The sequence below is a fragment of the Trachinotus anak genome, unplaced genomic scaffold (assembly GCF_046630095.1).
Source record: "Trachinotus anak isolate AG129_WGS33_773 ecotype Australia unplaced genomic scaffold, CSIRO_AGI_Tana_v1 ptg000011l, whole genome shotgun sequence".
NCBI classification, from domain to species: domain Eukaryota; kingdom Metazoa; phylum Chordata; class Actinopteri; order Carangiformes; family Carangidae; genus Trachinotus; species Trachinotus anak.
The window spans coordinates 21,697,274-21,713,549 of NW_027273862.1; the positions used below are offsets into that span (position 1 = coordinate 21,697,274).

Sequence of the window (16,276 nt, forward strand, 5' to 3'; positions counted from 1 at the left end):
GTTTGATTAACCACAAGTGTTGTCAAATAAACCAGGACTGAAATCTTAAGAATCACAATTTTTAGGTCAGGTGCGATGATCGTTCTACACAAAGCAGAAAAACTTATCCCTGATGAAGAATAAGTAACACGCAGCAGATCAGCGGGGAGTTGATCAAGGAGCTGCTACAATGTCAATCACATATAAATAATAGCTTAGGAAATTTAATTCGGTAAAGAGGGCGGCGAGATTCAGTCAAAAGCTGTACTGTAAAAAGCTAACAAAGCAAGTAAACCTTGAGTTTAGAACAATAACGTGTCACACATGGAGCAGGACATGAAAAGTTTATCTTTAACATAACCACACAGCATACAAATAGATTTTTTAAAAATACAATTTTACTCTATAATGTTCATACAACTGCTTTTATTTTTAAATAGGATTTTCACTGTTGAAGGAAGTTAAAACTCAAAAGGCAGACTTCTCTCAGCATTGTACACATACTGGCAGTTAACATGAAAAATAAAAACTAAAGAGAAGTTTTTAATATACAACACATGATTAAAAAAAATAATAACACGTCAAGCTCTATATTCTGGCATTCATTCATCAGAAAACTCGAAAATGAAACATAGGAGAGGGACGTAAAATAACACTGGAGCCCTTTTGGCATTCTCAATCACAATGCTCCACTGACATTCTTTGTTTTTATTGTGTTTTGATTTTCTCAGCACCTATAAAATGAAATGAAAACACTCCTTAAAGATTTAACATACTTTGATCCCTGGCTGTTGCTCTCACAATCTCCTAATTCCCATTTCAAGAAAAGAGTCATGGATTACTGTTCAACTTTGGATCAACTAAAATGTGCAGAAAACCTTAGTGAGCATAAGGTAGTGTTTGTTTTTTGTCTTCTATAAAGCATTGTACAGTCACATTATTTACATATTCAGTATTTTACAGCGCACTCTTTTTACTCTCAGTAGCTTGTGTGGTGCGATTGATGCAGTGCTCTCTCTCCTTAATGGAGCGGGCCCCTTCCTGTCTCCCTGTGCTTCTGTAACTAATCTATCATCATTGTATATGGCAGGTATTAACTGTGAGTGGGTGATTTTGAGGGAAAGAAGGGGCCTTTGTGATGAAGTTAGATTGAAGATTCTTGAAAATCAGGGTGTCAGTCAGTTCTTTAACAGACTGTAATACTCCAAAATGCACAGGTGGAAATGCATAGTGTGTTAACTGTAATGAGTACAACATTTCATCCGGAAAAGTGTTAGCTGTGTGTGTTACAGTACTGCACCTTTGTGAAATGGTTCACCTGTTTAGAGAGAAGCTGTCGAGTTTGGGTTGGTTATTTTTTTGTAGGCACATGGTTGATTTTTAAGGTTGCAGGCAGACATGGAGTGCTGCTTTCATCAAGTGGAAATCAAGAAAATGGCTTTACACGGCAGTCCATTTCTACCTGCAACAATGTGCAAGGTTTTCTACAGAACACAAAGTTGTGCCTAATACCACGCCTCCATGCTGTGATGAAGGAGGGCATTCAGCTTGTTAGGAGCAAATAATATTGATTAAGTCCCCAATCAACCCCTAAATCATTATACACCAAACACTCACAGAGATCTGACCACCTGCTTGCAGTTTCTCAGCTGATGTAGGACTATTTAGCTGGTCCCCATTTTTTTCCTATTTCATTGGATTCTACATTAGCACTTGATTATTTTAAGCTTTGTGAGCATGGGCCTTAGGTGAACTGGATGTAAGCAACATGACCACAGCTCTATCAGCTGAGTTGCTGCAGCGAAGAGTCACTCTGCCTACAAAGTTCCAGCCAGACCTGCATTTAAGCACAGGATGGCAGGCACAGGATACCTGGTACAGGATTCCTGACCCAAGACCAACCATTTAACATAGATCTGGATAAGGCCCTGCGTGTTCTTGTGGGCTTACAAGGCTATGATACATGAGCAGTTTTTGAGGCAATGTTATGCAGCATTTATTCCTGTATCATCTGCCTAGTACAGGGGATGTTGCCCATTGGCTAACTAACTAACTTACTGATTTGCAATACTGTGAAAATCCCTGGAAACGCCTCTAAGAAGCAGTGCCATCACAGTAAAAGGGCAGGGTGATTCTGGGCTAAGGCTCCACCTGCACCACAATACCTGTTGTAGATTTTTTTTTTTTTTTTTTTTACATTCCAATCTTAAACATCTCCCCACTGCTCAAAGCTTTTATAAATATATTAGAAATCATCACCATTGCCTCAATCAACTGCTGATGGATCAGTTTTGGCAGACTGACACACTGGTCACTGGTGAGAGTCCAGCAGGGGGCAGGAGTGTGAGCGGATGTCGTTGTGTTTATGGATGGCCTGGTCCAAGTCCAGAGACTGTCCATTTACACTGACCTCCATACAGCCACTGTAGGGTGCTGACACCAGCGTGGACACCAGAGGAATGTCATCTAAGGGAAGAAATGACAACATGTGAACCAGCAAAGAACATGATGGATTGTGTAGGTGTCCTAACTGTGACTGAACCACAAGTATAATCTGGTAAAAAACACAAAATCCATATTATGTGTATGTGTAAACATATATATATATATATATATATATATATATATATATATATATATATATATATATATATATATATATATATATATATACACACATATATATATATATACATATACACATATATATATTATATATATATATATATATATATATATATATACACATACACATATATATATATATATATATGTGCGTGTGTATACATAGATCAATAGAGAGAGAGAGAGACAGAGAGAGAAAGAGAGAGCACAAGTAAAGAAAGTAAGCATGTAAGCTACTTATAAATGAAAGAAAATTTGCATAATAACTTCTTCTCATTGTCATTTTTATTTTTATACATATATACATATATATATACATATATATATATATATATATATGTATATATATATGTGCGTGTGTATACATAGATCAATAGAGAGAGAGAGAGAGACAGAGAGAGAAAGAGAGAGCACAAGTAAACAAAGTAAGCATGTAAGCTACTTATAAATGAAAGAAAATTTGCATAATAACTTCTTCTCATTGTTAACTGGGTGAGGTCATTTATTGTGTTGGATGTTTTGGAGACTGTACAGCACAGTCATTAGCAGAACAAAGGACATTGTGACTGAGAGTGTTTACCTATAAATTAAATATATTCCTTTGATCAGCTAAAGAAAACAGGATATAAAATACTTGTGTGGCTTTGCACTTTTAATTTTTTTTGTTTCTGTACATAATCTAGACCACAAATTTCTTTACAGATATAAAATGCATGAATAACCACCAATAATGTATGTTTGTTGACAACCCTCTAATATACTGAAAAGAGACAATGTCTGACTTTCATTTTTATTTTTCAGTGAACCTATTGTGGAGCCATCATTTCCACCTGAGTATATAGTAAGTGCGTATTTGATAATTAGTTACTATAATTAACTACTGATTATTTATAACAATGTTCTGCTCCATCCAAGGAACTTAGTATCTTTGCAAACAAAACGCTTCATAACAAATAAACTACATCCTGCAAAATGTGTGTGTATACATGTGTGCCCCTACCAGGGAGGCCTCCTATGAAGGTGCTGGATTGAGACAGGAGGTCAGTAGGAACTTGGGTGTCTTCACTTCGTCCAGACTGGCCATCAACCAACAGTAAGGTTTGGTTGCCTGAGATTGTCACCTGGATTTCATGACTCTCACCATCACACAGTGGAGCAGGAGCACTGGCAATGATGGCATCACCTGTGGATACCAGAACAAACTGAAGACACACAAAAGGTCAGTTTTTCAAATCAAACACACAGTATCAAACTAATTTCACACACATGTACAGGTTGAGATTTAAAGTGCTCACATCTCGCCATTCATCAGTGCCAGGATGATAGTCAGCCAGAGCGATGGAGAGAGGGACTCTGTCCTGGTGAACAAGTACAAACAGCACTCCAATAGCAGAAGTTGGACGCAGAATCAACTGGACGCTCAGGTTCTGTGGTTCTGAAGTGAGGAAAACAGAAAGTTATTAACAGCAAGTCATGAACTTTATCAACAAACAAGAACTGGGCAAACAGTTGACAAAAGTGTAGTGGATGACGGAAGCCAACTCATAGTCATCCAAACAAGTTAGACACTGACTAACTGCTTCAGGAAGAAGCAATGAGGCCAAGTTATACAAGCCCCCAACATGCTATGCATTACATACACACATACATACATACACACACGCACGCACGCACACTGTACCATAGCTGATGTTGAAGAGAGCGAAGCCTGTGCCGGGGTAATATGCTCCAGGTTCCTCTGTGCTAAAACACTGCATGTTGTCATTGGAGCGAATGGTTTCTTGTATGGAGGTGTCTTCCCCTGTCAGCCACCTCCACTCTTTCATACAGCCGTCCAGACGTGGGTTCACCTACAAGATGAACACAATTGAAAAATATGTACAGACCATCTCCTTTTGGTCCAAGAAAATACACCAGCACATGCAAATAAACACCTGATTGACAAGGCCGTCCTCTCTGAAAGGGACTCCTCCCACGGTGAGGTTGAGTTCATGCATGCCTTTCTTTAGTGTAAACAGATCACCATTTACTGCAATCTTCATGACGGCCTCCCTGTCAATCTTAATCACTAGACTCCGGCCCTGCTCCTCCACTGAGATCTGATGAGAAAACAAGACATTTGGGAATCTATCAATCAGCTAATGAAGCTACTGCAGACAGTGTATTAGTTTCCATGATAGCCCCTGCCAGAAACCTCCAACCTTTCTCCACTGGCCGTCATTGACGATGGGTCCGCTGCTGGTGACCCTGCTGACTACGCCGTACTTCAGCTGCAGCTCCAGCTTCCCATGATGCATTGCCAGCACAATCCAGGAGCTGTTTAGGTGACCTCCGGCAAAGAAGATCACCCCCTCAGGATCATAGGTGCGGAAATCAAATTCTGCTGAAAAGCTAGGAGATGGGGAGAAGTTGTAGAGATGGAGGGGAGTGTAAGTATGGGCATGTGTGTTTGAATGAGTAAGTTAAAATGATGAAGGTAAGGTGGGGATGCATGTAAAGTAAAAGGAAAAAAGAAGAGAGAGGAAGAGTTGGTATACGAGACAGGAAATTCCTTTTGGTTCCCAAAAAAACTTTATCTGCTAAGTGGGTAGCATTTTCATTCCCACTAATATTAGAAATTATTTTTAGAATTAGCTGATATAACTTCACAAAGTGACTATGTATGGTAAAAAACAAGTTTTCCTTTGAGACCTCTGACCAATTTATTCTCAGGGTCCAACAAGTGGAAACTTACTGCTTGCAAAAAGTGAATTATTTTATCTTCTAATGCATTCAAAAATCAACAAGCAAGCAGAAAGTTACACAAAGTAACAAGTTTAAATCTCAACACTTTTCCTCAGGGGGTATTGGAATATTTTGTTGCCAAAATACATTGGAAATTTGTTTACAAACAAGTCTGGCAAAAGAAGTTGCACTTACTACACCTGTCAGTGCTATGCTGCTAAGTTAAACTAATGTAGTTTTGCCAGAATCAGCAAGCTGGAGGTGTGTCATTTGTCCGTCTTTCCACTCTGCAACTAAGGTTTAAATGTGTGTGTGTGTGTGTGTGTGTGTGTGTGTGTGTGTGTGTGTGTGGGGGGGGGAGGGGGGGGGGGGGGGGGGGGGGGTGGTGGTGGTGGTGGTGGTGGCATGTTTGTCAGGAGACAACCGTTGAGAATGTTGAGCATCAAGAGAGAACAATTTTCTCACCCAGTTTGAATCCTCCTGCGGAAACGCAGCCTCACCACTGGCACACCACTGAACATGCGGCCCAGGTAAAGAGAACGAGAGTTCCTCTTAAGAGACGGTGTCAGACAGGGAGTTATAGGCTGGAGGAGAAAACACAAACAACCACCTGGAGATAACGTATGTTGCCACCTCAAGAGAACCAGTATACAAGCTGCAGCTTAACTCATACAACAGGGTTTCTGCAGGGTTCACCAAGTTCTCTAAAATGAATTTAGACTTTTTAATACCTTTATAATATCATGAACCGGCAATTTAATGTCTATTTCATGAGCCTACCAGCCAAAATATTGAAGTATAATGGAAAACCAGTAGGCAAAATATGAATTAGAATTATTGTATAATTAGTAATTATTTCAGCACTCCCCAGCAATATACAGTAGAACAATTCTTAAAGACATGGACAAGAATCAGGAGCAGCAAAAAACAGATGGATGAACCAATTAAAAGTTTAAGCTAAAATCAACCCATGTCAATTATGAAATGATGAGCTTTCTAGCTACTGTAGCCAGCGGTAGCAACAGGGTCTGAAGGACTCAAGGTGTCAACTGAAACTCAATCTATGACAGGCAAGTGTAAATATTTCATTTCTCTTGACTGCCATAGGCAAGTATAATTTTGGACTTTTCAAGACTAACAGACACCTTGCTCAAAATGGACAGATCAAGAAAGTTGTTCATGGCATTTTGCAACAAAAGTGGAAGCAGAAATCTGAAATGGCTGGTCAATACACCACAATTAATGTATTTCACCTTACAGCTCCTGTGGTCCTGGCTCAGCTTCATGCCCTGACGACCATCACAGAAGCAACGGAAACTCCCTGGAGTGTTCAGACACTCCTCTGCACACACACCTGCCATGCACTCATCCACATCTAACAAGTGACAGAGCAGGTTGAAGAAAATCAGGAGAAAGAGAGATTAAGGTGATGAATGGGGTATGAAGGGATACAGAGAAGCAGACAATTCATGAAGTTATCAAACTCGCATCAGTGGCGGAATTAGTCAAAACACCAACTTTCAAGGATTAAAAAAAAAAAACGGCACCAGTTCCACAAGAATGTATGAAAAAAAAAATCTGACTTCTTTCCTGTCAACATAACAGGGAATGCAAACAACGCTTGAGTCAAGTGGTCTTTGACGTTGGGCCGGATCTTGCTGCTCCATATATAACCTTACATGGCCATGAGGAGGTTGGCTACAATAAATGTTAATTCTCTGAGGAGGGCCACTGAGGTTATGAAAAGTCTGGTTTCCACTGCAGAGCAAAACAAGGCACACAAGTGATTAATGACTGAGCTTCCATGTTGTGAACAAATCTAATGTTATGGTTACTTTAGCTTATTGTGTTATCTTATTAAATAACAAAATAACATTTTTTGGCTTTATCGCTAGAAAACCTTTCATTCTTATTTTTTAAGTGTATGTTGACATTTTCTACCCAACACCTTACTGTGTATTTTGGGAAGAACATGGGATATAACCTGTTTTACATATATAAGATCAGATTTGTATATTTTGAGCTCTTAATTACAGTCATTGATCTCCAAGGCTACTTGAAGATTTTGCATGTTTGGTGTGATTAAGATAACAAACACATCTCCAACCTGTAAACCTATGGCATGTCTTCTGTAATTGTAAATTCTGGCAAATGCCCCCCCCCCGTTTTGCTTTCATACCCATATCTGTCCAAAGATAAAATCAAGAAGTCCTCTGGAAATAACATTATGCATCATGCCAAGGTGACGCACAGGGTCAGTCTGTGTATTTAACTCCTGAAATTATCTTTTCTAAAGGCATGGAGACAGATTGGACAACAGTGGACAATGACCTGTTACCTACTTAAACAAAATGTCTCCAAATGTCTTTGCATTCCTTTCCTGACCTACAACACAGCTGCATCAAGTCCTGCTGAGGCTGAAGCTGCTCCTCAGTCACTTCTCATGAAACTTTGCTGTTTGTGTGTGTGTCTTTTATTGTGCATGCACACTTACCAACACAGCTCTTGGTTTCATTGTCATAGACATAGCCAATATCACACAAGCAATCAAAGCTGCCATCCTTATTCTGACACCGTGCTGTTCCGCACACCCCTGTGTCCTCACACTCGTCCACATCTGAAAGACACAAAATGTGGTCAGCTGGGCACATCAAAGACTGATGGAAATTCATTACCAGGAATACCTTAAAGTCAACTCCTCCGCTGAAAGGACATGATATAAGGAGGTTTATTTACCTTTACCCTCATTAGTGTCAAAATGAGACACCAGATACCTAAATCTAAACACAAGACAGATGCTAGTAAAGTTAGTCTGGTCCTGGTTGACAAACCACTTGATCTAAATGTTCCCAATATTAAGTTTAACCTAAAGCAGCTTTAAAATTAGATCAATAGACTTATCCACACTGTCTCCCAGTATCATGCATACAGTACATGCAGTTCAAGCACTTGGCGGAAACTGACTCAAACTGAAACTCACACTTAACACTGAAATAAATATTTACAATTTTTATAGTATAGTGTGGATTGAAAATGCAGACTGACTCAAACAACCAAACAGTGCCATTTGCAGCTACAGCACTGACATGAGTACAGTAGTTAGACTTTGTGCATCTATGGCTTGTGGCTTACCATTACACATCTGGCGTCCTACCAACATGTAGCCTTGGTGACAGGAGCAGCGGAAACTGCCCATAGTGTTGTTGCACTCATGCTCACACCCTCCATTTTTCTTGCTGCACTCGTCGACATCTGCGAATAGAATGGTAGTACAGTCAACATGAACGCAGGAAAAACATCATCATGGGTTGTGTATAACATTAGGCTATTAGGCTTGTGTTAAGATTCTCCATAGTAATTAAGGATCAGATTGCATTTAACGTAGCAAGTTGTGAACATTAAATGGAATTTTGAACAGGAGCGCACAGCATGAACTGTTAGTTCTTTAATATCCTATGAATTTTTACTTTACTTAACGCCTTACAAATAACTGACACACTATGTCATTGTGGCAGAGTGTTGCAGCTGAGTGTTTAGGAGAAGTGCGGTCGTCAAGTGGAAAAGGCTCAGACCAAGTCAAACTGAATCTGTTTTGGTTTCCTCTCACAGTAAGGTGGCAGGATGAGTCACAGTGGAAATGTGTGGAATGATGGCTGTGCCATAAATCAGAGAAATATGTTTCTTTCTCCCTCACAGTGTTTGTGCATAAATTATGTATGCTTTCCAGTTCTGCTTATACACTTAATATTTGTTAAACTTTCCTTCTAAATGTGGAACCCCTTTTTTCCAGAGGAGATGCAGCCTGTTCACATATCTGTTCACAGTAACTAGCTTTGACCTCTAAAGACACACGTGGATTCCTGTTGTGGACTCTGCAACTGCACTTCCCGTACATGCAGTTCATATTGACCTGACACATCATTCACACATCATTAATAAAAGCAGCAGTTGGATATTAAGAATGCATGTCAACAATAAAAGTAGAAATTGTAAGATAAAAGTGAAACAAAACCACTGGAAATTGTGTTTTGCTAAGGTCAAATTCATTACAGTACCTCTCAGCTGTACACTGAGAGAAACATTGGCGAAAGTGATGGAAAGCCAGTTCTTTCTATCAGTGGATGTGACGGGAGTTGGCTGTCAGAACCAAGGTCAGACATCTATCCAGGGACCCTTGAATGGTGCAAAATCGCAACCTCTGCTGGGTTCTAGCACACAGTGTCCAGTTCCATATTCTCTCTCACTTTCCACAACGAAGACAGTACCTTTCTCACATCTGGCTCCTGTCCAGCCTGTAAAACAGTGACACAGGAAGTCACCCTTTTTGTCCTCGCAACGCACCGTACCTCTGGCATTACAGGGAGAAGGAGAGCATTGGTTTGGAATATCTGTGAGAGAAACAAAGACAGACAGAGAGTATAAAGTGTTATCATTGTTTTAATATTGGGTCTGTACAAACCGGATGCATTCAGTAAGTGTGACTGTAAAGTGATACCAGATAGAGGAAGGGCCTCTCTTACATTCTGCATATCAGGAGTTCAATATAAATAGCCTAATGCTGGCTAAGCTCTCCTGCCAGAGATACCCTAATTCAGTCCCTCCCAGCATACCTGCCCTGTAGCTCTCAAGAAAGAAGATCATATGGATATTTGGGTATATATTCAATATATGTTCATTTCTGTTTATTCTATATTTCTATTCAAGATTTTGACTGGAGCACTCTCTTTCACTCCGAGCTTATGCAAGTGAGCCTTGTGTAAATCTTTTCTCTCCCTATACAGTTTCCTTTTCTGAGCAGAGAAGTTGGAGTGCTCAACAAGTCTGGGCATGTTAGCTGAAGTTCAGAGAGACAGAAAAGGACACTGCCTGGAGAGAATGAGGGGAGCAAGAGAGTGAGTAAATTTAACATATAAAACACATAAGTATAACTTTCAAATCAAGCCATTTTTCATTGGATGATAATGGCACAATATAATATTATGCATATTAATACTGCAACTGTGGAATGTATGTTTTGTTATTATAGTTAAGCAGTTTCATATAATATTTCAGAGGTTGGGGTTATGTACATTGACAACAGAGTCACCATGACAATACATCTAAACTACATATGGGAGATAGGTGTGTCTGTAGATACCCACAACAAATAAATGAAATCATGAAATCAAGACTTTCAAAACATCAAATAGATGCATGGCTTCTAGCAAAGGGATTAGCCCAGTAATTCATCACAGTCATTACCAGCAATCTTCAGAGAACTGACTGTAACTTCTCTGAAAAATTACAACATGGAAAAACATTTAAGCTGCATCATCAGGTTACATTTTCATAATATATGAGTCATCGTATTGAGCAAAATAAAGGTGTCATCTTACTTTTTTTACATTTGTAAAAAACATTTGTCATAATTAAGTGGACCTGCTTAAAAAGTGAGAGTAAGACAGTTGTGTTTTATCATTTACTGTTTTCATTTGAGTTGAAGACAGGGCTGCACTAACATTTAATATCAGCATTTATTAATCTGACTGTAACTTTTTCAGCTGTCCAAAGTTTACAGTTCAGCAATGATTTATGTCAGATACAGGAAATGCTTAAGAAAGCATTTACTGAATGGGACGTGTTTTCAAATGATCCTATTTTTCTGCAGAGCAACACACTTTGGTCTTTTGCTAGCTGCAGATAGAGGGAATATAAGAAGGGAGCAGAGGGTGCTTACAATGAAATCAATGTTTAGCATGTGCAAATATAAAACCAAAACCATAATGTCCCATGTTTGAGGAAAAAAAACTTCCATTTCTATTTTTGCACATAATATATAAATTCAAGCACTTTCCATGACCCATGTCTTTTGATGTCTATTTAAAAAAAAATTTCAAGGCCTTGACTCCCCCCCCCCTCAGTCCCACAGATGCACAAACCTAAAAAGATATCAAGGACCCGTGGGAACCCTGCCAGTAGATTGAAAGGACTGAAACAGGGGACAGATGGGCAGAGATTTGCGATGAGAAAGAGAGAGAGATGGAGAGAGGGATGGTGAGAGAGATGGTGTGCTGACAGATAGATAAAAAAAAAGGGGGAGGAGGAGACATAATCGCTATATCTTTAAGTGTTACGATGCTGCAGCACCCCCCAGCAAAGCTGGGTTGGTCCAGGTCTCTTGTATCCTGATGCAGCAGAAATCCTGTGCTCCACTCACGTCAGGCTTTTTTTCCCACGTCATTCCTCCGCTGAGCCAGCTCACAAAGATGCTGGTGCAGTCACGCAAAGAGTGTGGTGAGGGAGTATGTGACGACTGAAGGGGTGTGTTACTCATTCACCAATGTGCAGCATCACTGTAGCAAAGTGCTGCAATGTTACTCACAGATACCTGAGCTTACGCACATATAGCACACTCAGGCTACTTCAAAGTCACACACGCGCTGTTTCACACTGCAAAACTGACCCGGAGTTGATATAAAAAATCTGCATCTTTTCATCATCTTCCCTACTTCTTCCTTTTCTGCATTGAGAGTGTATGCCTGGGTGTGAGTGTGATGCAGAGCAATGACTGCAGTGCAGCCCAACCCCACACTACAACTAGGTGGCTGTCTCTGAATGTAGTAATACTTGCACAGTGAAAAGACAGAAAGAAGAAGAAAGGAAGGGTAGATCAAATAGAGGTTTCAAGGACTCTATAAACCTGTCCACAGTCCAACAATCAAGCCTTGACGTGAAGTTAACAGACAGACAAGGGGGGATAAAACCTACTGTGAACACAAGTGACCAGATCCTGTTTCTTCTTTTCAGAGTCTCCAAACTTGTCCATACAGGCTAGACAGAAACAAAAGTGAAATTAAAATGAAGAGATTGCAAACATATAATCTGAAAAGCTGGCTATTATGAGTACAGATGAAGTGTTTTAGTCAGAATGATAACTTACCTAAGTACTTGGGATAAAAGTAGTCCTAAATCAGGGAGAAGAGAGAGGGATTAAGTTACATAGGCGTATAAACAAAAATCTAAACAGGACATGATAATCTAAACAGATACTCAAAATTAGTAGGGGGGTTTGTCTTAATACTTGACATAATCTAGGATTTGGTTTTGTTTTATGCCTGATCTCTGTGCTCCTACTCATGGCAGCACAGAGATCATAATCCATCATTAGTTTCAAGTGTGGCATTTGTCTGTCCGTGTGTGTGCGTGTGTTATATTGAGACAGAAATTTCAGTATTATTACTCTGTCATCTGTGTGTGTATGTGTGTGTGATTGTGTGGGCTCTGGCTTATGGGTGCGGCCCTTTGCCAGGGGCTTCCTAAGAATTCTCTGCATTCCTGATAGTTGTAGCATCCCTCCCACCTGCTGGTCGCAGTATTCCTCCACATGTAGGTCAAAATTTAGTGAGATGTACCAATGTAAAGACTGATTCTGGAGGCACAGAGACTGTAGAGATCTTGTGCTGCAGTAGGAGCCAGATGCAGGTAACTGAGATGATAAAAAGTGTCCTGTAATAATTAGTAATCAGACAAAAGTTTGCTAATACCAGGCACATGTTATATGACAAAGCCTGATTATAACTCTGATTTAAAGGTCAGTCCCACTTCGATGAGTCACAGAGCAAGTTTTTGGTGTTAAGTAAACTAGTGCCCAACAGGTTTATTGACTACCTTTCCCTCTGGAAAAGTCACCTAACAGATGAGAGACCAGAGACTTGGAGAGATAGCTTTTGCTGCCAAGGATAATCATGAGTATCCAGACAGGAACACCCCACTCTTCCTCTCTCTGCAGAGCCAGAAAGCTGCAGCAGAGGAAAATGCAGAGTCAGAGATGGGCTCTTTGAGAATGAATAATGCAGCTATGAATGAGACTGCAGCTTTGTGTCACGACATGGTACAAAACTACACGCACACAGACGCTACTCTGCTGGTGATGTGTGTCCAGCTGATTCAAACTCAACTTTAAGGTACGTCACCTAACTTCACCTTTTCCTCTGAACCAGCTCCTTCGCTTTAATCCTCCCTGAGCTTCCACGTCGCTCCACTTGGCTAATCTTACAAATAATCTCTGAATCATCGATTGCCTCATTCACTCCCTCTCTGCTTAAATTCACAATGCCAAAACTTAAAGGGTAAAAATGACAGCATGTACAGCACTGTGCTAACAAACACTCCCTCCATGTAAAACTCAATCTAAATCTCTGACTTCCAAATCAAGCAGTTAAAATCACACAAAAGCAATGCCAGGATATACTTGTTGCTGATATTTCTTCACAGTTAACATTTTTAACGGGTTTGGGCGAGAGTCTGTACAATAACGTATCTTACTGAGTAACAAGCACACACACACTGACACATGCAACACACCCCTAAAAGACGTCTGTTAAAAGACTTAAAAGACTGCACTCTAAGCCAGTGAATGAATACACCTCTTGGCTCAATATCCCGTGTTCCACGTTTCTGACACATCAGGTTATTTATATCTCCGTAGCTGGTCTGCATATCCAGCACATGTAGTACATATTCAATAGGCTTATGTATTCACATGGATGGAAAGGCTGATCTGCACATTTGTGAATGGAAACTAATCTGCAGTAAATATTCCTGAGCACACACAGTGCAACGGATTTTGTTTGTTGGTAAATGTAAAACAGAAAAATAGGGTTGGAGCATGTATACTGATTAGTGAGGCAATGTGCATTATTGTGTGGAATGAAACGCATTTCTCGCACAGAAAACTGCTAATCAGCTCTCAAAGAGACCAGTCAGAATCAGAGGCGGTTGCTTGCATCATTAACATGCATTTGTGTGTATGGATATGTTAGGGGCATTTAGCGATACAGGTGATGAGAAGGGAGGTGGAGAAAAAATATATACCCAGGTGTTCCCCATATTTGCCAGAAACCTGAGCCAAGGAGATCTCCAGCAGACGGGGCCAGATTACAGCAAATCAAAGATCATGCATAGGGATGGTGTCTTCACTGATACTGTATTTCATAAACTAAAGCTTAGTCACACTGACTCAGTGTCTGTCACAGAAACAAACAAAAGGAGAAGACAACATGCCAAGTCCTTGACATGTGAATATTATGTGCAGTGATAGCTATCAGCCCTCACACAGACTTATTGGGGCATTAACACTAGCAGCCCAGACAATGAATCATTAGTCTACTGTCACATTACAGCCATCAATTTGCAGTCAATATGAACATGATACCAACAACCAACTTTGCAGCCTTATGGTAAATGACAAATACAAGGTGGCAAAAGTTACAGTATATAATCTAAACACGCTAATAGTGTTTTGATTGTCTTCTAACATAGTTTTTGCCTAAGGAGAAGAAGCCTGGTATGTTGTTAGGAAAAATCGTGTTCTGTGTTTTTTTTAAGTGGGATGGGGGAGTGGGACTTGCATGCAACCTTGACTGAAAAATACGATTTAATGGGTGTTTTGGTGCTTTAACTAACTTCGTGTCGATATACTCACAGTCTCCGGGTCGTTTTCAAACACTTCTCTGGCCTCCTCTTTGGTGCACCTTTCCTCCACACACTCCCTCTCCAAGTGTCCCTGCTTCGTCTCCTCGAAAACCTGATTAGCTCTCCTGTGTCTGCTCAGAAACTGGTTCGCCTCTTGAGGAGACAATGAAACTTAAAAAAAAAAGAAAATACATTAGATTAATTACCCGAGAGAGGAACAAGAGAAGGTCAAACAACTCAGGAGTTAAGCAATATTTGGCTCCCAAAAACGAAAATATTGAGGAGAGGTTGCGAAATATCAACGGTTAAAGCGCCGCAACTGACGTTTAATAAATCATCATCAGCCACAACACAAATGTCAAAGGGGACTTAGCGAGCTAGCTAGCCGCCTAGCATGTAATTGTTTACTTACTGCTGTCGGACCAGCGGACAACCAGCAGGATTAGCAGGGCTGCCGATGAAAGGGACTTTGTCGGGGTCAGCCGCATTGTTTAACCGCTGTGTCTGCGCCAAGCTTGAGAAACTTTCTCCTGTCCCGTTGTGTACTGTCCCCCGCTCAGCCTCTGAGTATCTCCCCCTGTCTCTCAATGTCACCGCTATCCGCACCGAGCCGAGGCTAACGTTTGTGCGAAACACTGCAGGTATTCAGGTACTTCCGACCGTTAGCCGTGAACGTTTTTTGACGTTATTAAACCACTGTCGCCGCGGAGCGTTGCAAGCTAAGCTGCGGTGCGTTTTCCCCGCATATCGTTCGCAAACACGGGCAAGTTAAGCGACCGTCCTCTTCCCTCTGCGGTTCACCTCGTCCCCATTGCGGTCTGTACTTTTGGTTTTCTGAACCTCTCCTCTCGTGTTCAGCCCTCTCTCTGGCTGGACCGAGTCCCCAGTATGCGGAGAAAGACTGCACGCCTCTGAGGGGGAGTAGCTCTGAGAAGTGTAGGCAGGAGTTTGTAATGATGCAGCTTTCCAGACACCTCTCCCCATGGCCGGATCAACTTCCAGGGATGAGGGGGGGGCATGGGGCAACAAATTTGTTGTTGGCCCCCCGCCATACATGACATTCCCAAGACACCCAGAAACCAACCAACATGTCATTAGAGCCTTTGCATAATGATAAATCATTTAGACAATTAAAGAAAACATTTTTTTTTTTTGGCCAAAATTTCTAGCTTCTCAACATTTTTGGGTTTTTGACTGTAGGTCAGACAAAACAAACAAATAATGAAAGTGTTAACTAGATCTTCAGGATATGATGACCAGCATTTTACGCTGTTTTATAACTTAAAGTAAACAATCAATTAAATACTTCAGAAAATAATTGTTTTGATAATAATTGATAATGAAAATAGTTGTTGATTGCAGCATTACAGTTCTCCCACGGTGGATTAATACCTTACCTGAGGTTTTAGAGGAAAAGGGTAATCAATTTAACAAACTGCCACAATATAAAGTAAAATAGCTTAGATTTTCAGTTTTCCTTTCGACGGATGGAGGA

The 16,276-nt window shown here is 40.5% G+C and overlaps 1 protein-coding gene across 1 annotated transcript; it reads right to left on the reverse strand.

The window, feature by feature from the left end:
* Positions 1–308: 308 nt before the first annotated feature.
* gas6 (growth arrest-specific 6) lies at positions 309–15,759 on the reverse strand. Its single transcript, XM_071488951.1, has 15 exons — positions 15,194–15,759; positions 14,792–14,952; positions 12,248–12,272; positions 12,076–12,138; positions 9,594–9,716; positions 8,461–8,580; positions 7,823–7,945; positions 6,582–6,703; positions 5,794–5,912; positions 4,806–4,995; positions 4,539–4,703; positions 4,286–4,454; positions 3,900–4,039; positions 3,605–3,806; positions 309–2,445 (listed from the first exon to the last, which is right to left on the reverse strand). Exons 1-15 carry the CDS (start codon positions 15,267–15,269, stop codon positions 2,291–2,293), a joined length of 1,953 nt encoding a protein of 650 aa, XP_071345052.1. The 5' UTR covers positions 15,270–15,759; the 3' UTR covers positions 309–2,290.
* Positions 15,760–16,276: the final 517 nt, after the last annotated feature.